Below are 11,299 nucleotides of genomic sequence, written 5' to 3' on the forward strand. Positions count from 1 at the left end.
GGAAGGAAAGGAGACAAAAATGACCCACAGTCTTACCTATAGGCAATCTGTAGGGGATATTTTCTCAATATAGATATTTTCTCAATATAGATTTCTTTTTCCAGATAACTCTAACTTCTGCCAAGCTGACAAAAAACTAGCTGGGACACACACACACACACACACACACACACACATACAACAAAGAAAGATACAAAGAAAGAAAGATACAAAGAAAAAAGAAAGAAACAAACAAAAGGAAAGAATGAAACAATCAAAGAAGCAAAAAGAAACAAAGAAACAGGCTGAAGAAATGGCTCAGTGGTTAAAAGCACTGAGTTCAGTTCCCAGCAATCACATGGTGGCTCACAATCATCTGTAATGGGATCTGATGCCCTCTTCAGGTGTGTCTGAAGACAGCAATGATGTACTCACAGTCATACAACAAATAAATCTTTAAGGGGGGGGGGGGACGGAGGGAGAAAGTAATCCAAAAGGAGAGGTGAACAGCACTGCCTAGGCTTTCCAGGAAGCAAGACAAAAAGCTGTTTCGAGAATCCTGCCTCGGATCTCCAGCCCACACACACACTTCAGTTTACCTGGGCTAGTCCTACTGAGGCCTGGGCAGGAATAAGATCTCAGATGAGATCCCTACTGGAGCCAGGGTTGAGAACATGATCTGAGAGGGGCCTGTGTCCCTCAGAGTGCTCTACCTCACTTTATGACAAGGTAGGTGTGGCTCTGGTTTCCAGGACAAGTGTCCAAGCTGCTCTGTGACAAAGAGCCACACCCTCCCCCTGGGAGGGTAATAGAGCTGTGGGCAGCTGCCTCCTTGGGAGGACACAGAAGGTGGCTGAGGAGGATGGCATGCCTGGGTTCCCTCCTCCCCGTGGGCTTACTCCTCCTCCTCCTCAGCCCCGAGGCCCGGGGAGAATACGGCGTGGTCCACGTCGTGTCAAAGAACTGGAGCAAGGACTACTGTGTCCTGTACAGCTCTGACTACGTCACCCTCCCCCGGGACCTGCGCTATGCCCCACTTCTGCCCTTGCATGACGGCACCAAGACACCATGGTGTCCGGATGAAGACTCTTTCCACCAGGCCCAGGACAGTTTCCCTAGACAGCGACCCCTGCACCAGACTACTACCATGGTCACGCGTGGCAACTGTAGCTTCTATGCCAAGGGCTGGTTGGCTCAAGACCAAGGTGCCCATGGGTTGCTCATTGTGAGTCGGGCCAGCAACCAACAGTGTTCAGATACCACTTCAAAGCCCCAGGATCCCAGCAAGCCCCGGCCTGCCCTCACCATCCCAGTGGCTGTGCTCCGTTACACCGACATGTTGGACATCCTCAGCCACACTTACGGTGACACCAATGTCCACATAGCCATGTACGCTCCCCTAGAGCCTATTATTGACTATAACATGGCGATTATCTTCATCCTGGCAGTGGGCACTGTTGCTGCAGGTGGCTACTGGGCTGGTTTGATGGAAGCAGACAGGCTGCAGAGGCACCAGGCCCGAAGAGGAGGGGGCCTTGGTGGTCACAATCAACAACAAGCCATGGCAGCTGAGAGATCCCAACGGGCCTGGGAAGATGAAGACTATGAAGACGCACCTGTGGATTTCACGCCAGCCATGACGGGCGCTGTGGTCACCATGTCCTGCTCCATCATGATTCTACTGTACTTTTTCTATGACTGCTTTGTCTATGTCATGATTGGGATCTTTGGCCTGGGTGCCAGTACCGGCCTCTACAGCTGCCTGGTACCCACAGTGCGCTACTTGCCCCTGTGGCGGTACCAGTGGGTCCTGCCTGGACACCGGGCTTCTGTAAAGTTGCCATTACTACTGCTGGCAGGCCTGTGTGCCTTGGTGACTGTCCTCTGGGTCATCTACCGCAATGAGGACCGTTGGGCATGGCTCCTGCAGGACACTTTGGGTGTTGCCTACTGCCTTTTTGTCCTGAGGCGGGTGCGGCTGCCCACACTCAAGAACTGCACTTCGTTCCTGCTGGCTCTGCTGGCCTTCGACGTCTTCTTTGTCTTTATCACACCCCTGTTCACCAAGACTGGTGAGAGTATTATGGTAGAAGTGGCATCGGGCCCAGCGGATTCTTCAAGCCGTGAGAGGTTACCTATGGTGCTCAAAGTGCCCAGGCTGAGCTTCTCAGCCTTGACATTGTGTGACCAGCCCTTCTCCATCCTTGGCTTTGGTGACATTGTTGTCCCTGGATTCCTAGTGGCCTACTGTCACCGCTTTGATGTGCAAATCCAATCTCACCAGGTCTACTATATGGCCTGTACAGTGGCCTATGCCGTGGGCCTGCTGGTCACCTTTGTCGCCATGGTCCTCATGCAGATGGGCCAGCCTGCCCTGCTCTACTTAGTGTCCAGCACTCTGCTTACCAGCCTTGCTGTGGCTGCCTGCCGCCAAGAGCTCTCCCTTTTTTGGACTGGCCAGGGCAGAGCCAAGATACCTGCTGAGCCTGTGGCACAGCCGTCCAGTGCCTCTGCCTTCGTCTCCAAAATGAAGCTGGAGAGTGTGAGGGAGTCCCATACAACCAACAGGTTTGAGGAGGCCACTGATGGAGAGTCAGGGGACTTAGACGGCACCGGGGATGAGATGGCAGAGATGGTCACCCTATCCGAGGATGAAGGCACAAGTCCAGAGGGCCACAGCGAGAGTTCTGAGGGCTGGAGTGACGCCAACTTGGATCCCGACGAGCTACCCTCTGGCTCCCCGATGGCCTTAGAGGAGCTGATGCCTCTGGCTATGTTGATCCCACTGATCCCACCGATCCCACACCCCTCCGAGCTGGGCCACATCCGCACCCAGTCTCGGGTCCATGACAGCAGCCTGCCCTGGATGGCGTTGCACAAGAGAAAGGGCTTGAAGGTGAAGAAAAGTATGTCAACCCAGGCTCCCCTATGAACAGAGTTCCCTAGGACCTGTACCTCTCAGAGGGCATCCAGAACACTGCATGGGAATGCTAGGCAGGATAAGAGATTGGGCATTAGAGAAACTCCCTATCTTCCTCTGGAGTCTCTTTGCTTGTTAGTACTGTAAGACAACAGTAGCACAGAGTAAGTCTGTACTACACTGGGAAGGTCCCTGTGGGTTGGTACCACTTCCAAATTATGCAGAGAGGAAACTGGGGCTCAGGGAGGTCACACAACTTGTGTAAGTCCACTCAAGATCTGCCCCTCCAGTGATCTCTGGGAAGCTCCTTTCCCTACCTGCCTGGCTCTTCAACCCAAAGCCACAGTCTCTTACTACCCATAGCTACCCTTCCCACTTCACCCATCCCCAACATCAGCACCCCCTTATGGCTTCTGGATCCTTTCACATCCTCCTCCTCTCCATTTGCACACGCTCTTCCCACTAGCTGGATGCTTTTCCTGTCACAGAAAGACCCCAGGCCCAAGAACTCATGAGGCTTCCTTTGAACCTCAGCTCAAGTGGGCTTGCTGAACCCCCTCCACTCAAGGCCCAGACATCCCTTGGCTCTGTTCCTGAGACACTGAATATGCCCCTGCTGTGTCCCCTGAGGTAGTAGGCACATTGGAGGGCCCTGTCATCCAGAGCAGGAGTATAGGGCAGGCAACAACTTAAAGCCAGGAGTGCAGAGAGATGGGGCTTCAGTGGGAAGTTTTACAGATCAGGTAGCCAGGTCTGGCTGGCTCTGCGGGATGAGCAGGGTTCTGCAGAACTTGAAAGGTCCATTGGCAAAATGTGGCTTATAAAACTGAGTCCTCTGGAAGCAGGGGCATGGACAGGATGACCCTACAGTGTGTTTAAAAGCGGTTTGACCAGAGCAACCAGAGTATAGGGTAAGGAAACACCTTCTGAAGGAGGCCTTGTTGGGACATGGGGGCTCATGTCTCAAGAGGCAGTGCTGGAAAGGGGCCAGAGTCGAGGAGCTGGAAATCTCAGCCCCACACCTATATAGAGCATATCACTTAGTGAAGACCAATGCTCTCCCTGCTCAGACTGCTTATCTGTAGCATAGGGTGGGCAATACTGGAGACTATCAATAGGTCTGAAAGAGGTATCTGTCGGGTGACCAGTGCCCCACAGGGAGGAGGAGCTACAGGCTCTGTCCCCTCCTTCCTGAAGTGCTCTGGCCTCGTTTGCATCAATAAGGCCCTGGTTTTCTTATCCTTTGCGATGGAATTTGGCTTTGTGAGGGTGAGGACCTGCCTGTGCTCCTTGCTCATTAGATATGTTTTCAAGGCAAGGGCAGAGTCTGGCATGTCATAGGTATTTATTTGGTTTATGTTTGCTGGAGGAAAGAAGGAAGGAAGGAAGGAAGGAAGGAAGGAAGGAAGGAAGGAAGGAAGGAAGGAAGGAGGAAGGAATTAGGCACTGATGTCAATTGAACTGTAGAAGATGAAGATTCTCCCTGAGGAAAGACCCGACTGCCTAGGACTTTTTCTTGGAGTTTAGTCAGAGTGAATGGGCTCTTCAAAGCCCCACTTACGGGGAGGAAACATATCTCAACAAACAGTGGCCGCAGACCCAGCTGGACAGGATGGGGTGAAGCACTAGAGCCAGGACTCTGACCTGAGACGTTGGCAGACCCACCCACTGCTGCCAGTAGCCATCTGGCCTGGACAGAGGGGCCGCCATAGGCTCTGGCTCATCCCCAGCCCAGGCGGCCTCCCCACTGTGAGTCTGCGTCACTGGGCCCATGGGGCAGGCTGCACCCCTGCCAGGCCCTAGAGGAAGGGCTGGACAGAGTTCAGGCCTCAGCCCCCTCAGTCCTGAGTTGGAGGCAGGCAGCAAGCTTTCTCTCTGGGTGTGTGCAGCAGAATGCTCTATAGATGCCAACACAACAGGTGTGACAGTGATGGTGTTGACACAACCCTTCAAGGACCAGAGCCTCAGGAAGGCTCTGGACAGGGCAACTACCCTCCTCCTCATTTACCAGAGTCCAGGTAGGCAGGAACAGCTCATAGATCTGAACGTGCTTAGTACTCACGGTTGGGACAACACAGTATCCACAGGGATTCGGAGATCAGGCCTGTGCGGGAGTTAACCTAGCATGTAGTAGGTTCCAGTGTCCCAGACATCTCCAATGCAAACCTTAGTGCCTCACTGGATAAGTACTCCTGTCTGCCAACACCCAGCTCCCCTAGGTGCAGCTCCCTATCTACACCCACCCCGCAGGATGCTTGAGGAAGATTTTGTGTGAACAACCTAAGCCCCAGAACTCACTAGAGGCTGGCTCTTCCTTCCCATCCTGCTCTCAGCCCTCACTCCTAGGAATCTCCCCAGGGCCTAGGCCTCTCTGCCTCCTAGGACTCTCCTGAGTATCCTTCCTGGGATCCCAAGCTAAGGTCTGAGTATGACCTGTAATGTGATCTAGATTCCCTGTCTGCTAAGCTGCTCAGCTCCGGAGGGATGGGAAGGGACCAGAGAGGGCCCTGGTCTTTTTTTCTGTCAAGAATACACCACAGCAATCCTGCTTACTACAAACAGCTCTGGGCAATGACCCTGCATAGATGTTGCAGCCTGGGGTGTTTAAACACAGACACACAAGCTCAGTGGCATCTCAGGCACTCAGCTGGGAGCACATTTGAAAAAGAAAAGCTCTTGAGCCCCACATTCTGACCTAAGGTCCCTGAGTGGAACTAGGTGCCTGTGGGTTTGAAGGGCTCCCGCCTCTGCCTCAGGCTGAGCTTCTTGAGAATTGAGCCCTGGTCCTCCTATGCATCAGGGATAGCTGCTGGGAGGACACAGACCAGAATTCCAGGTACAGAACCCACAGTAGTGTCCAAGCCCCTGCCTCGGCTCATACTTCCAGCCAGCTCCTCATACACTAATGCCTCTGCCAGGGCCCTAGACCCACAAGGCTATCCCTGGAGCCTCAGGTTCCATTCAGCTTTACTGGCCAATCACTGGGAAGAAGGATTTGAGCCAGCCTCCTCAAGCCATCAATCAGCTTTATCCATGCCCTGTACTTTAAAACAGTGGTTCTCTACCTTCCTAATACAGTTCTTCATGTTGTGATGGCCCTGTACAGACTGGTTTTGTGTGTCAACTTGACACAAGCTAGAACCATCAGACAGAAAGGAGCTTCAGTTGCAAAATGCCTCCATGAGATCCAACTGTAAGGCATTTTCTCAATTCGAGACCAATGGGGAAGAGTCTAGTCCATTGTGGGACATGCTATCCCCAGGCTTGGTGGTCCTGAGTTCTATAAGAAAACAAGCTGAGAAAACCATGAGGAACAAGCTAGTAAGTAGCCCTCCTCTGTGCCCACTGCATCTGCTCCTCCAGGTCCCTGTCCTGTTTGAGTTCTGTTTTGTCCTGACTTCCTTTGGTGATGAGCAGCAATGTGGCAATGTAAGCTGAATAAATCCTTTCCTCTCCAGTTTGCTTTTTGGTCATGATGTTTCATCACAGCAATAGAAACTAAGACAGAAGTTTGTACCCAGAATGAGATATTTCTGTGACAGACCTGACCTGATCATGTTTTTGTGAGGATTGTGGAAGTACTATGGAAATGGAACTTTGGGTTAGAAAGTCATTGAGTGCTAAGAGCTCAGTGGGATGTCTGTTAGACGCTTAGAAGACAAGAATGTTGAGAGTTTTACAGGAGAGGGAGGCCTGGCTTATGAAGTTTTAGAGAGAAATTTAAAGGCTCTATCATGCTGTTTGGTATTTTGAATTAAGATTCTGTCGTTCTGGTCAACCCGGGGTGAAGGGTCAGCCACAACTAACAAGAGACCAGCACCACTGAGGTTGAACCTCTCTCTGTGTTACTGGGACAATTGATACTGGTTAGCTGGAGAAGAGACCAGCATCATTGAGGTGAAATCTTCTGGGAAGTGTTTCCTGAGAGCACAGAGAGGCTGTGTTCAAGAACTGGCCAAGGTTGTACCTCATCCTGGCAGCCAAGCTTGGTAGTGTAAGAGCCACCTAAGACTGGTTTGCAGGAATGAAGAACATGGAGGACAACTGAGGCTTAGCACTGTGAGAGGCCAGAAGAGGCCACTGGTGGAGGTGCAGCCTCAGTGTCATTTGAAGGTCCAGGACTGAAGGGTCATGCAGAGTTGAGGCTTGGCACCATAAAGAGAACCTATGAGAGGTTATTGGTGAAAGTGCAGCCCAGTTGCAGCAGAGGACCCCAGTGTTTTGGAGGTGCTAGTACCATGGGATGATCACCAAGAACAGCAGCAGCAGTGGAGTGGAGCCAGCCAGAGTCTAGAAGACAGGTTGTGCATGCTGCATAGGGCAGGGCTGGAGAAGTGACCAAAGCCCTTTGGAGAAGCGCAGAAAATAGTGAGTGGACCCCAGACATTGGGCAGTTGGAGTTTGATTTTGTTTTGATTTGACTGTGAGTGTGCCTTGATTTTTCCCTCTTGAGGTAAAGCATTTGGTTTATTTATTATTATTATTATTATTATTATTATTATTATTTTACTGGAGCCCACAGTTGAGAGACTTTAAATTTTAGAAGACTTTGGATTTTAAAAGAAATTGGCTATTTTAAAGGGACTGAAAATTTAATGTGTTTAAGTTTGTAAACACTGTGGGACTTTTAAAGTTATTTATGTTTTTAATGTGAGATCTTGGGGTGAATAAGAAAAGAAAGGTTGTGGTGATATGTTGTTGGGCTGTAGAGATGGGTCAGTGGTTAAGAGCAATGGATGTTCCTCCAGAGGACCTGAGTTCAATTCCCAGCACCCACAAGACAGCTCACAACTGTCTGTAACTCCAGTTCCAGAGGATCTGACACCCTCACATAGATACATATGCGGGCAAAACACAAAACTAAAAATAAATAGCTAAAAAAAACCCCAAAGTAATGTGTTAGTGTGTCAAGTTGACCAGAGGTCAGTTGTACTGGCTAGTTCTGTGTCAGCTTGACCCAAGTCATCAGAGAGGAAAAAGCCCTGGTTGAGGAAATGACCCCTGAAAGTCTGTAAGGCATTTTCTCAAATAGTGATCAATTGAGAAATAGGAGGGCCCAGCCTATTATAAGACATGTCATCCCTGGGCTGGTGGTCCCGGATTCTATAAGAAAGCCATGTGGAACAAGCTAGCAAGCAGCACTCCTCCATGGCCTCTGCATCAGCTCCTGCTCCCAGTTCCTGCCCTGTTTGAATTCTGTTTTGTCCTGACTTCCTTTGGTGATGAACAGCAATGTGGAAGTGTAAGCTGAATAAATACTTTCCTCCCCAACTTGCTTTTTGGTCATATTGTTTTGTCACAGGAATAGAAACCCTAACTAAGACAAATTCCAGCCATAAAATTATTTTTATTGCTACTGTCATCTCGCTGCTATTATGAATCATAATGTACATACCTGATATGCAGGATATCTGACGTGCAACCCCTGGGTTGCAAATGGGTTGTCTGATCCCCAAAGGAGTCATGACTCTCTAGTTGAGAACCATTGCTTTAGAATATTATGACACCAAGATGCTCAAGAAATCAGTTGTCAGTCAATTATGGACTACATAAGTGTTTCCCCTTGCTAGCTGGGACTACGCGGACATAAAATATTTTTGCCCACTAAAAAGACAAAATAACACTATGTGGCCTGGCATCTGTGTTAGGTGTTAAACCAGCTGGGAGTGAGCTGAGCCCTGTGCTTGGCACAGTCAGAAACCTCAGTGTGGCGGTTGCTACTCTTGAAGGCTCTGCTTCTACACAGAGGCCTCCTTCCATGTGCCTGCCCTGCCTCACTTTGCAAGTCTACTTCCTAGCGATCGGCCTAAGTAGCTGGACTGAGCCATACCCTTCCAGAGCAGCCTAGATCAGCAGCTTCCACTGGCTACTAGAAAAACAAAGACACAGGATACTACACACACACACACACACAAGCAAACATTCCCCCTACACTATGTGCTTATACAGATGTATATACAGCATACATGTATACTACACTGTATGTGCATGGACAGACAGACAGACAGACACACACACACACACACACACACACACCTGTACCAAGCACACATCCCTTGGTACACATCTTACCACATACATACTCATACACATAGGCTCTAACCTGTTCCCCTCAGAGCTGATCTCTAGGCCATCCCTAGCTTGTGAACAGGTGGAAGCTCCGAGGACATCAGAACAGACAGGGATCACCAATGCCTGGCACATGGAGAACAAGCTAATGACCACTGCGACCCCAGGGCTTAGCCACTTTGTGGGCCCCCCCAACAGTGGCCTTTACTCAGACTCTTGGTTAGCTTGGGTCAGGCCCAGATCACATCTGATGGATTCTCCAGCGGCAGCCTGCTCCCACTTTGTTGGATGTGAGCTCCTGGGCCCATCAGACCTCTGCTTCCAGGAGAGTCCAGCCTGTAAAACTTAAGGAGGAGCCAGGGCAAGAGCCTGTGTCCATGATGAGGCTGGATTCTCATCTCCCAGGGACCTCATTTAACCCCACTAAGCACTCTATAGGTCTTGGACTCATTCCTTTTAATGGGTTTGGTGTTAGAAGTCTAGATTCCCTGGCAGAGAGCCATCAAGGACCTGTGGGATGCTCTTGCTCACCGGAGTAAAGGAAAGTCCAGAAATGTCAGGGCCCACTCATCGTCATACTGCAGGAAAGGGGTTCGAATCAGGGGTCCCACCTCCCAGCCCCACATGTGGAATCAAAACTCTGGGCCCATTGCTTCCTGACCTCATTCCCCTCAGTAGACATGGACACCACCAGCCCTGCATTCTCAATGAGAAGTTTTTACCCGCTGAGGTGTGACTTGTCAGGCATCTCCCCAGCAAGGGAAGACGTAGCTGCACCCAAGTCTCTGGTATCTGATCATAAAGACCAGGACTACTTTTATTAACATGAGGCTTTGGATGTGTGGGATCTTCCCTCTGAGCCTGCTTTCCCATCTGTGAGCTGGACTTATGATACCTACCTGTGCTTTTCGTTAGATGAGGCACCACAGACACACAGCTAACACTTGTACATGCTTAGGACAGCTGAGAATAACAGGCTGTCTGTCATACACCATCCAGGTTAGCAGGTTTCCAAGACAATACAGAGCTTGCCCAGTGTCTGCTTCCCTGGGAGGCAGTTTGTGGACGGTGTTGCTACCAGGAGGAGGCGTTGTGGTGGGTTACCAGAACGACTAGACCATTGCTGCTTTTTATCGGTCACTACTGATGCTTGCATGTTCCTGTGCTGCCACCTGCTGGTCAACATGATAAGTGCAGGTAGGCTCTAGAATAATTCCATCGGGTAAGACATAAATATATCTCTTTAGAGAGTTGGTGCCCCCAGTGGTCCAGGATTGACCCTTTAGGATCTGATTTGCGAGAAAGTGAAAGGCATTCTGTTTCTGAGAGGAAGTAGCTACAGCATGGCCTCAAGAAGATCCCAAACACCTAAAGATTCCTACTCCAGATGGGTCTCACCTACAGACCAGAGTGAACTGGCGTTCTTAAGAGGTAGGCATCTCCACAAGGCCAGCACCAGCACCTGTCCTACCATGTGCATCTCCAAACTCTCAGGGACTAGTCTGTTGTGGTAGTTAATTTCGTTTCTAAATAAACCTCCTACCAGTGTTGCTGTTGATTGAGACAGGATCTCAGTGTATAGTTCAGATTAGCCTCAAATGGGGGATCCTCCTGCTTCAGCCTCTAGAGTGTCAGGATTCCAAGTGAGAGACCCCATGCAGTATTTTCAAGTGCATGCTGTGTCTTTGTGCCTCTGGTCCAGGAACTCTCATCTGGGATGCTTCCAGATGTGAGAGAGTCTAGGAGGCCCAAGCCCCTCTCCTGGCCCCTCCTGGGAGGACCCCAACCACAAGACTTGACTAGAGGACAGTTTCTAAATCATGGTGTTTGCAGAGGCCCTCCAGAACTTTCCAGAGCTGTGGACACAGAGAGAAAGCAGCCTGCTCAGGGTCACCCAGCAAGCCATGGTACAAGGCACTGTCTGTTACAGTGTGGTTTTCCTCCCTCTAGGGCCGGTGACTCTAAGCATCTTATCTGTACTGTATAGCCACTTGCAAATCTTCTTTGAAGGAATACTTGTGCAAATAGTTTACCCATTTTGAATCAGGTTACTGTAAACTACAGTACCAGACTATTTTTGTAAGATGGATCTGGTGGTTTTATTTCCAGAGAACTGGGGATGTGGAAGTCTTTCAAGCTCATGACATGATGCACTTTAAATAAATTACTTTTCAAATGGTGTGTGTGGATTCTCTTCTCATGGGCTAAAGCATAGAAGACATGGAAATCATTCCCAGCAGCAGTTCTGCTAACCTGGCACGAGGGAAAGTTGTATCAATTTCTTGAAGCTCCTGTGAGGCGGTGTTGAGGGTCATCGTCCACAGTCGACCG

At 50.1% G+C, this 11,299-nt stretch overlaps 1 protein-coding gene across 2 annotated transcripts; it reads left to right on the plus strand.

The window, feature by feature from the left end:
- The first annotated feature begins 794 nt into the window (after positions 1-794).
- On the plus strand, positions 795-5,582 carry Sppl2c (signal peptide peptidase like 2C). Of its 2 annotated transcripts, XM_028780690.1 has the most exons (2): positions 796-2,547; positions 5,150-5,582. In XM_028780690.1, exons 1-2 carry the CDS (start codon positions 842-844, stop codon positions 5,172-5,174), a joined length of 1,731 nt encoding a protein of 576 aa, XP_028636523.1. In that variant the 5' UTR covers positions 796-841; the 3' UTR covers positions 5,175-5,582. The 2 variants fall into 2 exon arrangements, with proteins under 2 accessions (XP_028636522.1, XP_028636523.1); XM_028780689.1 differs by lacking the exon at positions 5,150-5,582 and having other exon boundaries at positions 795-3,008.
- Positions 5,583-11,299: the final 5,717 nt, after the last annotated feature.

Source organism: Grammomys surdaster, unplaced genomic scaffold (genome assembly GCF_004785775.1).
Source record: "Grammomys surdaster isolate TR1022 unplaced genomic scaffold, NIH_TR_1.0 371, whole genome shotgun sequence".
NCBI classification, from domain to species: Eukaryota; Metazoa; Chordata; class Mammalia; order Rodentia; family Muridae; genus Grammomys; species Grammomys surdaster.